General features: G+C 41.6%; 1 protein-coding gene across 3 annotated transcripts in view; it reads left to right on the forward strand.

Moving 5' to 3' along the window:
• Positions 1-16,115, forward strand: part of sh3kbp1 (SH3-domain kinase binding protein 1) — a 51,092-nt gene that overhangs the window by 15,418 nt on the left and 19,559 nt on the right. For all 3 annotated transcript variants that reach the window (XM_079576586.1, XM_079576584.1, XM_079576585.1), the window contains exon 3: positions 14,770-14,887. In XM_079576586.1, the coding sequence (XP_079432712.1) occupies positions 14,770-14,887 (118 nt within the window). The remainder of the gene's footprint in view (positions 1-14,769; positions 14,888-16,115) is intronic.

Raw genomic sequence — 16,115 nt, forward strand, 5'->3', positions numbered from 1 at the left:
TTTGTACATTTTAGTTTATTTTTCAATCTCATAAAATAAATGCTTGTATTTTTAATTTTATTTATTGGGTACAATTTTACACGGTGTGGCTTTAACCTCTTACCCCCCACCTCAACCCAGCGCAGCTTTACATGCAGTTCGGCTTTACCCAATAGGCCAGTGTAACACCTCATTTGAAAGCTAGGACCTACAAAGCTGTTTGTAACGTTTATGTTGCCACGTTTATGTCACATATTTGAAGCGTTTTTGCCTCTCTTTTTTGTCGTGTTTTTATCGCTTATGTATTGTGTTATTGTTGCTTTTCTCTGTTTATTTGGGGGGGCTTATTCATCACTTTTTAGTCCAATTTCTGTCGCGTTATTGTTGCTGTTTCGGCACATGTTCGTCACTCTCTTGTCACTGGGCCTTTTTTAAGAAGCTTTTAGATTTGGGTAAAGCCAAACTGGAGAAAATGTGCTCGGTTCAGGTGGGGATTAGAGATTAATGTCTGCGTGACTTGAAATACTATTTTTTTTTCTACTTCTACTTTCATAAGATTATTTTAGAGTGTGGTTAGTCTGACTTCACAAAACATTTTGGCAAAAATATTCTGAAATGTCTACAGCAAACACAACTCAAAATGTCAAAGTCTGCTCGGGTTTCCTCCACATTGTAAAGCGACGGCAGGAGTTGTTGAATAAATCAAGTTATGGACGATTCGAAGAGCAACATTAGTGTTTATGATCATAGTGAGAAAAAGGAAGTATTTTTTAGCCACACGTTTCAGAAAGGGAAGCGGAAACATACCGCAAACCAATGAGTCTTTCCCACTGTCACAGAGCTGGTTCCACATGTCCACATGTTGTCAGGTGTGAAGGCCTGACTTGACTGACAGTTCACCATTCAACATCATTTACAGACAATGGTGCACAATGGAGCCAGCTTGCTGTAGACAGAGCCACATTGTGCGTAATGCTGCAGTGTCACAAGACTTCTCTTATGGGAATGGATGACATTAAAGGCCGGGGGAATGTACAGGAAGTGGGGGATGGACAGGTTGAAAAAAAAGGGAGGGGGAAGTGATGGCATTTAAAACAGGCTTCCCCCGACCCCACAGTGTCAGCTGGAGGAGATAGCTGACCTCTGGGGGGCTGCCGCACTGCAATGTTATTTATATACAGGGGAAAGTTCATGTTTTGGCCTATAGGCTCGTATTGACAGCACTTAGGACGGCAAGACAATGATGCGCTAGTCGACATACGGAAGCTTGTAGTTTGTTTATGGCTTGAATTTTTTTTTAACTTTACTCACGGCATCTGTTGATCAAGCTTTAGACCGTGTTCTAAATACGTCATCGGATATGATGATTCGATTGCCTATAGCGACGTGCAAGCGTATATGATAGACATTCGTAGTGCTGAATAAACAGCTATGGACAATCATAAACCACACCTCTCCTACAAGAAAATGAATTGGTGGTCCCCAGACTGAACATAACTTGTGATCTTTTGTCAGCCTACTTCAAGTCAAGGGTTCAAGCTTTCATTTAATGCAGGTCTGACTCTTGTGGGATGTTCTGTTGATGAGCAACAAACTCTAGAAAAAAAACTGTGACAAATAGCCCCGGACTCCCCTACATCTTATTATAAAGCATTTGTATCAATGTCATGAACACACAGGATAGTTTTCTAGCATTTCTATGAAAGTGACCCTGAAAAGTGACCCTGAAAGTTGTAATATGTGTCTGTAAACTCATCTCTATAGAGAATTGGGATGCTGCTAATGAGTTGGGTAGCTTAGGAATGAGTTTGGACCAAAGCTAACATTCAAATTTATGGCTTCCTCTTCCATTGTTTGTAAAAAAAAAAAAAAAAAAGGCTGGTACAGGGCCTTTAATGCAAAACACAATTACGATGAAAATTCCTCTGTTTTATATTACATAGTTATTGAGAAACGTTCTTAATAAAGTCTGTGGTGAAACATAGATTTTTTTTGGTTTTATTTACCTATAGGTGCCTCGATACGATACCGAGTTCTTGACAAAAGGCATAACAATATGTTGTCGATACAAGATCCTGAGCACAGCCGTAGCTTGAGTTTTTGCCATGACAATTGTAAAGATACTTGTGCTGTAGTCCTCTGTGAATCATGGGAGTTCATGAGATTTGAAACAACCTTGACATGAATTTGCTTTACAATGTTTGAATGGCTTGAAAATCTGTGAACACAATGGCGGTTCACTGCATTCATTATGGCGGCTTGTACGGTTCCCTCAGCGCCGCTTTTAACTGCGACTGATTTGTTTTAGTGTTTCTAAAGCATTCAGCGCAGAGGAAGCTCCATTATCACCGTGAATGGAAGGGAGAGGGGTCAAAATGTCAAAGTATGCGATGCAGAAAAAGCCATGTTTACAAATGAAGCGCTGGTCTGTAGAGCCAGAGACGTCTCATGGGAGGAACTTAAAGGCAATGCAGATGAGTTAAAAGCCATTGTTAACGCTTCCCCTGTACCGTTTTTGGTTTAATGTGGAAATAACGCAATGCGGCTTTACTTTAATAATGAAAGCAGAAGCATCATAAACATGGTTGAAATCATTTCTCGCACTCGTCTTTCTTGACAATGAGGAACATCCAGACTTACTTCACGAGAGCTGATTTTGCAATTCATCCTTCACTTGCTTATTGTTTATGACGAAGCATCTATAAGTGGAGAAGCTTTGCCTCATTGTTTAGTTTGCAGCCAACCCAAAGGTCTCTGAAGTAAATGATCTTTTGCGTGACCACAGGGAAACCTCTTCTACCTGTTCAAAAATTGCTATTTGATTGCTTAAAACTCAATTTACTCATGTCTTCTGCAGTAAATAATTGATGTGGATGATTGATATAGATGACATGGATCTTTAGTATTACTTATATCTTGTTCTTTGATTGCACATTGTTCTGACTACCTGCACCCCTGTTGTGTGTTCTTAAGAGCAGCTGCAACAAGGGAATTTCTCCATTATGACATCAATAAAGTCCCATCTTACCTTATAACTTGTTGCAATGATCATGTGGTCAAGTATGTTACAAATGTCACCTTCGAAATCTGACATGTGTCCACATTGTCCACAGGCTAACATTAGCTAAAAACAATCACAAGAAAAGTGGGGAAAACTGCCGAGCAACTTGCAAATCGCTCTTTGGTTTATTATTATGTAATGTGCCAAGAATCCCTGAAATCTTAGCAGTTTTAATGATACAATCTTCAGCTCCATTTAGGCTTACTGTCATCTCTGGAATTGCCCATATATGGTCATGTTTGAAGCAGTTGAGAAGGAAAACAAAGGGGTGACTTAACTTTCTGTAATTGCTCCAAAACTTTAACAAATGCTGAATTATGGATGTAGTTTTCTACCCAATAAAGATACAAAGACATGGAGAGGAGGAAAATAGTTCAACAGCTCATAAATACATAAAATAACGGAGAATGCTAACATCATGCTACATGCTAACGCTAGCGACGACTGCTGTTTTTCGCTTCTGCTGAACAATCTGCTGTGAAATATGAGCCCGATTTTGACTTGACTTTATTGTTGTTTTTTAATAATACGTTTACATTCCGCCAGAAAATGGCTGAAAAGAGTGACACATTGTGCTTCCCAAAACATACAGTATCGTCTGTATCTATAGCCCATAGATTTATGTCAGACCTCAGCCCTCCATCTGAAGTTATAACATGAAATTCTGGAATGTCATGAATGCTATTTCCTCTATTTTGTGTAGTCTAATGGAAATCCCTCACAAAGCACAGGACTCATTAAGGCAGCGTTGTGTATCTAGGGCAGTCGTCTTGTAAAAAGCTTTAGCAATGCCTGTGCTTGACCTTGGTTTGGCGTTGAACTCAAGTAAACAGAGACGTAATGCAGGTGTTTCCTGTTCGAGATGATGAATCACTGTTGTCTTCCTCTTCCATTTCTTGTGGGCTTCCTCTGAAACACTAACACAGTTCTTCACTCGCACACTGCCCTTTGTGCGACTGCAATGCATTTCTGTTCATAGCTACAATAGTCATAAAGGAACGGTTGCTCAAAAGTTGTATTGTGTGTGTCATAGTGTTGACCTGGTTTGTTGTTAATAACTTGAAACTAACACTGGCACACAGCAAGTGTCTGTTTTCAGTACAGATTAAACAGAGACTTGCAAAATCAACTTTTTTGAGCTAAAACCCATTTGATTAAGTTGTTCCCTCGTCAAAGACAAGCCTGGAGTATTTCACTACATATTTGCAGTTTTATGTATCCTCTGGTTAAGCTGTTTAAATGTCTTCTTCTATGGTGCAGAAGCTGTAAACCATGGTGTAAATCAAAACTGAAAGTTAGTTTTTAATTATTTTTAAATTATTCCCACAGCTGGAGGAGCCCTAGTCAAAGTCTTCGCTAATGCCTGTCATTATTACTATGTAAATTCCCTCCATCCATCCATCCATCCATCCATCCATCCATCCATCCATCCATCCATCCATCCATCCATCCATCCATCCATCCATCCATCCATCCATCCATCCATCCATCCATCCATCCATCCATCCATCCATCTATCCATCCATCCATCCATCCATCCATCCATCCATCCATCCATCCATCCATCTTCCACTTGTCAACATTGCACCAGCCCCTTATGGCTCCTCCTGCAGGTGGTGGGTCCACGGGAGGATGGCCTCACGATTAAACGGATCTGTTGGTCTCTCATAAGGAGCTTCTGAACCGCTCTTTGTCTTACCCGTCACCTAGGACCTGTTTGCCATGGGAGACCCTACCAGGGACGAAGTCCCCGACAACAGAGCTCCCAGGATCATTCGGGTGCTCAAACCCCTCCACCACGTTAAGGTGGCAGTTCCAGGAGGGGTATGTAAATTGTGCAACATCATTTCAAATTTAAAACATAAAATCTCAACAATGAGGCCCCCATAATAATGTTTTAAGTCTATTTTTAGACGCTATATGCATGAAAGGTCCACTTTAACCTCTTGATGCAAGTTGGCCATTTTATACTCACTACTGCCACCTCAGGTCATACGTGTAGCTGCAGCTTCTATATTAAGCTCGTGCAAGACGGCACTTCGGACCCGAAGCAACAACTTTTTGAGTGGCAGTGCAGGATTTTAGAGGCAGTTGTGGTGAACAGGTCAGAGCTAATTCTACACATTAGGACATGGCTGGAGCATGTAGGGGGAGGAAAATACTTAATTTTCAAATTTTTATACTCTGTATAGTCCCTTTAAAGACAACCTACACAAGCACATTTTCTTGAGTTATTATCCAGGTATCCAGACATTACCCAAATCTAAAAGCTTCCTGAAAAAGTGTCAAAATAGCAGCGAAATTTGATGTAAATGAGGATGAAAACACAACAAAAACGTGACAAAAAAACGGCAACAAATAAAAAAAAAACGCAACAAAAACAGACCACAAAAAACTGATGAAAAAGTGACACAAACGTAGCAACAACACATGGAAACACAAGGAAAAATCTTAGATCCGTTTTGTAGGTCTTTCAAATGAGGCGTTACACTGGCCCAGGCTGTAAGAAGCTTTTATATTTGGGTAAAGAAAATGCGCTCGGTTAAAGTGGGGATTAAGCAAATGCATTTTAACAGAAAAACCTTGCGTTAAAGTAAGTGCTGTATTTTGTATGAACTTGGACAAAGGAAGAACTAGAGCCAATCAGAGAAAAACTACAGTAGGATGCAATGAAGACTGTAAATCTGAAATATTATCAGAATATGTCTCAATAACGTCTAAATACTCGGATTATGAAATGTTTGGCATTGTTGGAGTGACAGCAATGGCAGAAAGAGCCTGTGAACTGCAGCTCTCATAAAGGAAGCACTGACTGATGAGGCCGTGCAGAGTGTTTGTGTAGGCAGCCCCAGATAAAAGGAGCATTTTCTCGCTGTCTCACGATGAATATGCAAGTGTCTCGCTACTGTGCAGAAGTCGAGCTGGATTCTATACTTGCTCAAAAATCGCAAGTCAATCTGTATCGTGCAATGAGGCTTGCTGTAATAATCATGGGGTTTATGCAGAGGTTTGCTATTGATATCAGCAAAAAAAAAGTGCATGTTTGATGGAAGACCTGGCTTAGAGAGTATATGTTGTAGCTTCTCCGAGTTATTGCGTCACCTCCTATCACACACTCACACCCCACACTCTAGGCAAAGCGAGTGAAGCCCAAGGACACAGCAACTGCATGCATTTGCCAGGGATCGAGATAATTCTGTTTTTTTGGTCTATTTCCCTTTTACCTTGATGATGAATTTCTGTGTTTATTCTGCAGCACTTAGATAACCACTTTTTTGAAGTCACGCACAGTAAATTACGTTCATTTGGCGAACATACAAACATGCATTATAAAGCACCACGGCCTGTAAATAATCAATGTCTCCTGTTCGACATTAAAAGTGCATTAACCTACTTTGTACGTCATGGACAATCTGCTGACTTTTCTCCCTGTTTCTATCTTTCTACACTATTGTAATTTAAAGAGGGATTTTCCACTAAGAATGCAAAGGGAAAAACTTCAAACTTTAACAACTATTTAATTAGTTATTGATGCCCAGTTTAAGCCGATTTTTAGCAAGCATTCAAGGTGGTAGTAATACACCATACTAACTTTTAACAGTTATGCAAGAGGACACATAATGGAGCCTCCATCTTGCCTTTTTGTTTTGAAGCTCAAGGGAATTTTTAATGATTTGTTGATCAATATTTTGAATTACAAGTGTGCTGCTTTTGTGACTTCTTGGCATCTCATTCTACTTTTTTTTGCTTTTTGTTGTTTTTAGCGAGTGTGCATCCAGAACAACACGCCTCCTCTGCTGGACACAGGGGAAATTAATCCAAACTAAAACAAAACTCAAGCCACATTTCAGCTAGCACCATGCTAATCAATCAATGGTGCTGTGATAAGCGCAGGTTTATGGCAGAACTGCTCAGAGCGCGTCCGGTGACGGTTTTATACGTTTGTTGAGTATGACATCACACACAATAATAAGGTACTTCCAGGTCCAAACTGTTCCATAGATATTCACTCAAACCTGCCTGTAAATACTGTTTATCTGGTGCTAGCCCGCAGTTAGCTTTGCCCGTTAGCCTGTTAGCTTCTTCTTCGTGATTCTATTAGTGTGTATTGTACCTCCGACCTGGTGCAGGAAAGCTGCAATTGTGGTTTTCTGGCCAGAGACACCAGGGGGAGATGAAAGACCCCCCCCCAATAATCACTTGTATTACCTCCAAACGGACCACGGAAAATATTTATTAAAGGAACAGGCCACCGTTTTTCCATACATTTTCAAAAAAATGTATACATTGTATGGGCAAGCTCATCTGCTAAGCTTGCCTCTTAGCATGAAACGTGGCAAAAAAGAGACAGAAAATCATAAAGTATTTGAGCATGGCTTGTCATTTCACAGTAATAAGTCACTTCCTTCAGGGAAAGCAGCAGCCAAACCTCGTGTCACAATTGAATTATCCTCTTAGCTGTGAGGAATGTCTCCACAGCTGAGTGCCAGCCTGTGCTGCAGGCTCACAAGAACACGTTATACTGATTTTTTTGTCAAATCCATAGAGGAAACGTACCTCAAATTGTGCTCAAGTGCTGCATCTTCAATATTGAGTAAGAAATAGTGAGACTTGAGCAAGATTTTTGGCCAACCATAGTGGTATAACAACAACTATGGTACTTATAAAAACAGCCGATGGCCTTTAGCGCTTGTATTATGGGCGAAGTTACAAATCCGAGGCACTCTGAGCAAGATTAAAAGTCTTGCAGACAAGAACGCCAACGCATTTTAACCAGGCTGGTCCTTGCTTAGCCTGCGGGACACAAATAGATAATGTTTATGAAACGTTAAAAAGTATACTACACATCCCGCCTTTTAAGTAGAAATAATTGGTTCATTTCCACGTCTGTTCCACACAAAAACAGTCCCAGTTTACTTGGTCGCGTAACCTTTTGCTCTCCGCTCCTCTCTCAGTTGTCTGGGAAACCTCTTGTGCTGTTGGTATTTTTGGATTCTGGTCTCATTAAGACTTCACGCCACACCAAGTCCGGGTCTGAGTCAGTGATGCTCCTTACGCTACAGGCCGGGGATTATGAAGCCGCCATGAATGTGCAGCTGAAATGTGAAATGCGGTTGTGGGGATTTCATAGGGATTTCAGTGCCAGTGGCTTGGTGCATCTTATCTGCTATATGTGGCATACTCAGCCTGCTATGTTGGATCAATAACATTGTATTTTGATTGGAAATATCCCAAAAGTATATTCACAAATGTTGAACCTGATCATTTGTTTTGGTGACAATTGAGCATCAATCCATCCATCCATCCATCCATCCATCCATCCATCCATCCATCCATCCATCCATCCATCCATCCATCCATCCATCCATCCATCCATCCATCCATCTATCCATCCATCCATTTTCTTCCACTTTTCCATTTCCGGGTCGTGGGGCAGCTGTTGGAGTTGCCCAAATCACATTGCACCAGCCCCTTATGGCTCCTCCTGCAGGTGGTGGGTTCACAGAAGGACGGCCTCACGATTCTAACCGGGCTTGTAGGTCTCACATAAGGGGCTTCTGAACCGCTCTTTATCTGACCTCACCTAGGACCTGTTTGCCATGGGAGACCCTACCAGGGACAAGAAGCCCCTGACAACAGAGCTCCCAGGATCATTCGGGTGCTCAAACCCCTCCACCACGCTAAGGTGGCGGTTCCAGGAGGGGCATTCATACTTTATTCACAAAAATCTGTTCATTCAGGGCATGGCCATACAAGTTTGCTGTCGTCTGTTCTCATCAGATCTCGGGAACTAAGCAGATCAAGCCTGGTTAGTATCTGGAAGGGAGACCCTGAGGTACTATCAGGTAGCCTGGTGTTAGTGTTAGATAGTTGGAGGGTCCTATGGTACAGATGTGTGCAGACATGCTTCTGGCCGTCTAACCATAGACTGTAAAAACAAGAGACAGCGTCTTCTCACTCCTCCCTGTTTGCCATAATGACCATGTTCGAAAGGGAATCTATGCTGGATTTAAAGACTCTGTCTACCCAGCTTTGATCGAGCATGTTCCTAAAAAGGGCTTGTAGTTCGGTCGTAACCACGCCGTTAGCTCTTATGCTAACAGCCTGTCAATCAAAGGCTCTCATTAGTTTACGAGATTTCTAAAATGTTCCTTACATAAACCAGCCTGGTTTCTTGAATTGTAACTAACCCAGCGTGTGCACATAAGCAATATCTAGCTGTAGAAAGTCTTAAAACATTAGAAACCAGGCTTTACAGTTGTTTGAAATGAGAGTATAAAGTGCAATGCTCTCTAATGGAAAACTAGCTTGTTCTGCTGCCCCTATATGGAAGTAAGTAAGCAAAGGTGTCATTAAGGTGCTTGGAGTGGACTGTATTGACTTATAATTAATGTCTCAATACTGTATTTTTGGAGGCTTCCTTGATAATGATGATCATGGGATATTTACTATCAGAAATAAGCAAAACTGTGCTGGTAGACATCTTATTTTAGATAGAAAAAGAACTTAATAAAAAAATTTGAGAGATAAGACATCAAGTTTATTTTAATGATTAGTCAGCAGTTTTGGCAGATTTTTGGTGGTTTCTAGGCTCTAGAAATAAACCCGCTATTATAAATGTGCATATTGTCCAATGTTGCCCATCTTTACCCCAAGGACTACAAACGTGCGAAGGCTTCAACATCCCTTCCACCTCTCTATGTTTTCATGTATTTTGAAAATAGTATGACGGCACAGGAATTAATGATACTTTGTTCATAACGTCTACCGACCTCTATATCCAGTTTTAGGGCACAGAGCTGTGACCTGTTTGCAGCAGAGTATTCACACTGTCCTACTTTGTGAGTAATGTACGCACAACACGGGTCACTTTCCTACAGTGCAGCCCCTTGAAACGGACAGTGCATAAGAAAAGTTGTTTTTTCAACATGTCCAGGGCTACGTTTTAGTTACTATACCCTATATTTTACTTTGGGGAGATTCCGGCAACACTTAGATTACAGTCCAGTCTTACAACGTCTCTCTCTGTATGTATATATTCCCCCGACAGCCATCTCTGAGTTAAAGCTGGATTGAGGTTCTTAAAACTCATCAAATCAAAGAGAGGCTTTCTGGATTCACATTGAAAGTATGTAGACATCCTTTTAGTGCCTAGGTTTGCCGCTTTTTTCCCAAGAGCACCTGCGCAAATTCTCTGAGTATATTTGGATGCGTGGACACATCACTGTTTCCACGGACTTCCTGAAGATAATACTGTAGCTAAATATAAAGTTCCTTGGTTGTGAGATGTGGTGGTCCCGCTCCACTAATCAGCTGTCAGGGCGAGTGAACAAGTCAACGAGGCGGTGAATAACTCCACACTCAGACTTTACTCAGGCTTTACTCCCCGGAAGAAAGTAAAGTCTGAGGTGTGGGATTTTTTTGTTTGGATTGACAGCAAAAGAAAAACTAAGATGAAACTCCCTCATGAGGAACATGTCAAAGAAAAGAGTCTGCGCCGAGAGCTAACGCAGGTTCATTTGAGAGACAACCACCGGCATCCTTTGCAAAGCTACAGGGAGACAAACGTGGCGTAACATAACTGAATTAAATGTGCGTCAGTCACAAGCTTTCTCAAAGTTTGTCATCTTTACCAGAGTCCTTTGAGTCTTTGCAGCCATTGTTTCTTCTGAAATAATAAACCTAAGCGACCTAAGCCTTGAATTTTCTATTTGGTTCTTTTTCATTCATTAAAGAGACTAGATGCAAGTTGGTCATTTTATGCTCACTACTGCCACCTCAGGTCTTACGTGTAACTGCAGCTTCTATTAAGCTCGTGCATGACGGCACTTCAGACCCGAAGTAACAACTTTTTGAGTGACAGTGCAGGATTTTCGGCAGTTGTGGTGAAAAGGTCTGGGCTCATTCAACACATTAGGACATGGCTGGAACATAGATAAAAATACTTAATTTTAACATTTTCAAACTTGTATAGTCCCTTGAAGTGCTGCTCTAAAAGCCAGCAATGACTTTCTCTCGATTGTGATAATGAAAAGATCACTTTTACCCTTATGTACTGTATATGTCTTCTCTAATGGCTTTGTAAATGTTTCAGTACAAATATAGTAAATCTGCCTGAGGTTGCTTTCTTCCTTGTTTTTCCTTTTCTTTCCTTTTTTTCTTGTTGTTTTTTTGATTCTCTCTTTTGATTTTTTACTTTATCTGTTCATTATCCTTTTTAAATGTATTAATAATAATAATTTAAAAAAAATATAATCTAAAGTGTTGCCGTCAATCCTTGCACGATTCTTATCCCTCTTGTTAAACGCAGCCCCAATAACAAAAACGATGATCTTCTCGACACATGGCACATCTTTCAATTTCCTTTCTCTGTTCGTCTCTCCCCTCCTCTTCCTCATTCCTCTTGCTCAATTTCCTTTGGTCTTGTTATTTCTTGTTATTGTGTGCTGTAGTGAAAGTCGCGGGGACAGTAATGGGAGGTTGCGCCTGAGTGTTTGTTTGTGTCTCTGCACAAACTTCATGAGCTCTTCCGGAGGCAGCAGGTAAACACAGCACGCTCTGAGGAGACGGGATTTCAAACTGCTGTGGCTTCAAAATGGCATCGGCGAAAAGGGCAAAGTGCGCCGGAGAAAGAGCTGGAAAATAATAGCAGGGGCTAAAAAAAATAAGTTAATTTTGGGCTGAATTTTAGAGGATATCTGTGTTTTTTTCTCACAGTTGGGTTTTCTCTCTTCTGAATGTTGTCAAAATCAGTACACACTTAATTGGACTCAGTGGAGTTTTGTAACATGTGGAGATGACTTGGTTTGGAGTAAAAGAAGTGTTTGTGAGGAAATATGAGCCAACTGGAAACAGATTTGGTTGGGGCCTATTTTTAGTGGTTCCCTTATACATTTGTCTCTTCAGATCTTGGCCATAGAAGCAGGAGGGCTTTTGTCGATGCAAATGGTGCCGCCCCAGAACAATGGTCAAGTTAAGAGGTTAATGAGTGAGACTGGCTTTGGGGAAACATGAACTTGCTGGAGCAATGGCAGTCCTGGAGATGTCAGAGTTTATATACCAGCTTTAGTGAGTAAGAAGAAGGAGAAGAAAGAGAAGAAGAAGAAGAAGAAGAAGAAGAAGAAGAAGAAGAAGAAGAAGAAGAAGAAGAAGAAGGAGGAGAAAATGGAGGAGAAGAAGAAGAAGACGGAGAAGAAGAAGATGGAGAAGGAGGAGATGGAAAAGAAGAAGAAGAAGAAGGAGGAGGAGGAGGAGAAAATGGAGAAGAAGAAGAAGATGGAGAAGAAGAAGAAGGAGGAGGAGGAGAAAATGGAGAAGAAGAAGATGGAGAAGAAGAAGAAGATGGAGAAGAAGGAGGAGAAAGAGTAGGACAAGGAGAAGGAGAAGAAGGAGGAGGAGATGGAGAAGAAGGAGAAGAAGGTCTAGAAGTAGAAGAAAGAGGAGAAGAAGGACAAGGAGAAGGAGGCGGAGAAGAGGGAGAAGAAGGAGAAGGAGGAGAAGGAGAAGAAGGGGAAGAAGGACTAGAAAGAGAAGGAAGAGGAGAAAATGGAGAAGAAGAAGATGGAGAAGAAGAAGAAGGAGGAGGAGAAAATGGAGAAGAAGAAGATGGAGAAGATGGAGAAGAAGAAGATGGAGAAGAAGGAGGAGAAAGAGTAGGACAAGGAGAAGGAGAAGAAGGAGGAGGAGAGGGAGAAGAAGGAGAAGAAGGACTAGAAGTAGAAGAAAGAGGAGAAGAAGGACAAGGAGAAGGAGGCGGAGAAGAGGGAGAAGAAGGAGAAGGAGGAGAAGGAGAAGAAGAGGAAGAAGGACTAGAAAGAGAAGGAAGAGGAGAAGAAGAATCCTCAGCTAATCGTCATGGGACTCGAGCCGTTTCTTTGGCAGAAACAGCACCAAGTTTGAGAGATTTGTGTGCGTTCCTAGAGGAAAGCGTTTGTTTTTGGTTGAGCTGAGGTTTGTATAAAAGCTCTGTCTAAGTTCATGAATCGGCTACATGTATTTACTTTTAAATCGAGATTGAAAAAAAAAAAAATCTCATCTTTTTATTCAAGTTTACGACTTTGAAAACTTCTACTACATACTGTGTGTGTGTATCTACAATCATGCGTCTAGGAAGTAAATGTGTTTTGCAGCACGATGTGTGAGGGCGTTTGATTCCTGGGCTCGCTGTTTATTCTCCCTGCGTCCCCGTGGGTTTCCTCCAAGGCCTTCCTTCTCACTCAGATTTACACATGCTTTTTCAATAGATGTGCGAGAACTGAAACATGTGCAAAAGTGCCGTTTTAGTCACGATTCTCCCAATTTAGCATAATTTTACAATGTTTTACTTCTGATTTAGGTCTTGCTGTCGAAGTGGTATAATAATGGGATATATTGCTTTTGAGCGTTGTCCAGTATACTGTAAATAATCCCCGCATTAAACATCCCCGACATCGTTACTGTGTGCTTCATACATTGCTTTCTCATTTTAATTGCATCCTAAACCAGCCAGCGGTAACAGCTTAACAAAACATTATCCACCAGAGCCCAGTGCTTAACCACTTCCAAATCACACGACGGAGGAAAACACAGGCTGCTGCAGTTTACCTTTGGGCCATCTGCAGCATTATAAACAACTCATCTCGCAATTATATAAGCTTCATGCGGGTAATGGGAGCCTTACAGTGTCCACACACGCTTGACCATTTTAGGGAATATATGGTAAGGTTGATTTTAGTAATTTCATCGTGAGTCATAGAAGCTGGTTGTGACTAATCTAATAAGGATTTTTTTGAGTCAGTATTAGGTCAAGTGACTGAGGAAATTTGCCCCTTTTGGAGTGGATTGTTGTGCAAGGCAAACTCGTGATAATAATGTCATTAGATTGGTATTGGAGCCTACCTGAAAGAACTACAGTGTAAACCTCTGATTAATCTGTAATTACATCTTCAAAAGTAAGATGAACAAAGTAGTAAATGTATATTGAGTTGAATATGGGGTAGGCTCTTATAAGCTTTATTGCTTCAGCCAACTCCATTTTTAATTTTTTTTATTGACACATAAAAACAAAGCTTACAAACAGCACATACACAAAGGAGAGATACACATTGCACCAGCCCCTATGGCTCCTCCTGCAGGTGGTGGGTCCACAGAAGGACGGCCTCATGGTTCTAACCGGGCCTGTTGGTCTCTCATAAGGGGCTTCTGAACCGCTCTTTGTCTGACCTGTCACCTAGGACCTGTTTGCCATGGGAGACCCCCACAAAGCCCCAACAACAGAGCTCCAGGATCATTCGGGTGCTCAAACCCCTCCACCACGTTAAGGTGGCAGTTCCAGGTAGATTAGTAGATTAGGGTCTGACTGCCCCCATCTGCACCTGTGTCCTTGTGTGAGGCATTAAAAACCCATGGGGTAGGACAGGATGCAGATTAGGGAGTCTCATCCCAAGAAGGACAACAACAGAAATGTGTTGAAAATGAGGATGAAAACGCAACAGAAAATCAAAAGAGCAACAAAAAAGTGTAAATTTAATTATCGGCTGCCTTTGTACATTGTTAATCCTGACTGATATTGTCATTTGAATGTGATTAAGCTCAGTAAAAGAACAACTATGGCCCTGTAAACGGAAGATCCTTGGTTTAAAGTCCACATTTGGTCACTACACCTTTTTCACTGTAAATAGCGTTATGTAAACCATGGCTTTTGTCTTTGGTATACATCCCTCATGACATGTTTTGTGTTGCTCTTGCAGGAGATGAAGAAAGAAGGAAAGCGCGATGGGGGACAGGCCACGCTCCTTAAAAATGAGCTGTCGAACGGCCGGGCCAGTCCTGTGTCCACCGACACCGGGGTACGACCGGGAAAGAAAGGTAAACAACACAAAGGCCAACAATGTGATCAAATTTGTTGGAATAATTGCTTCAAACTTGTGGCTTTTTAAACTATTTCATTTCCCTTTTGGCCTGTTATTGCATCATCAGTTCCTACAGGGCGTGATCTGTTTATCCTTCATGATAAAAGAATAGATTAAGATTATATTTCTAATCCTGGCTCCTCTCTGAATCTTTTAAACTACGCTCCTGCAACTAGTCACAACATATGCTGCTACTGCTATTGCTGGCGCCTCTACTCCAAGTGCCTCATGAATAAACGATGCACTAGAGCTATTCCTGAACCTGGCGCTTGAGTGTGAGAGGAAGGAGGAGGACACCTAGTGGACAGAGAGGGCACTGCAGCGGTTTAAGCTCAGCTGGTGTTGAGTGAGTCAGGAGTAATGAGGAGCTTTAGGCACCAGAGCGCTGCAACGGGAGGCTGTGGACAGTTTGGTGTTGTAGCTGGTTACTGTCACTGGTTTGTTATTAAAAGGGTCAGTGTGTGCCGCTCTCTAGTGCTGCCAAGCTCAGAAGAAAGGCAATGACAGTCTGATCTGTTTGACTTTGGTTTCTATTGTGGTGAAGAGCCTTGTCAGCAACGGTCGAGTAAAAAGTTGAAGTAATGGGAGTAGAACTAGTAGGTGCAGCAGAAGCAGAAAGAATACACTGCCTGGCAATAAAAGAAAGTTGCTGCAATGACAAAATATCCAGTGCATTCATTTTTCTCCAAGATCTTGTATTGATGATGGGAGAGTGTGACCACTGTGCAAATCCTTCTCCAGCACATCCCATAGACTCTCACTGGGGTTAAGATCTGGACTCATGCTCCCTGAACTACTCCTTCACAATGTAAGCCTGAAGAATCCCGGAATTGTCATCTTGGAATATGTCATTAGGGAAGGAGAAATCCATTTGAATAGCCTGGTGATTAATCTCTTAGGTTAGGATGTTGTCGGCTGATTTCATTCTTTGGGCACATAGTGTCGCTGAACCTCGACCTGACCACTTGGCGCAACCCAGATCATAACAGTTTAAGTCTAGCTGGTGACTTTTTTTGTGGTCTGGCAGTGTAGTTGCAGATCAACATAGCAGCACGGTGGCACAGCGGTGAACCCTCACATTGTCTTTGTCTCTGAAAGTGAAGTGCCCCCCTGGCTAAATTTCACATTTACATATTGAGAAGAACCACTTGAGATTAACCATCTTGTTTTTTCAATCCTCAAGC

The sequence above is a fragment of the Gobius niger genome, assembly GCF_951799975.1.
Source record: "Gobius niger genome assembly, chromosome: 18".
NCBI classification, from domain to species: domain Eukaryota; kingdom Metazoa; phylum Chordata; class Actinopteri; order Gobiiformes; family Gobiidae; genus Gobius; species Gobius niger.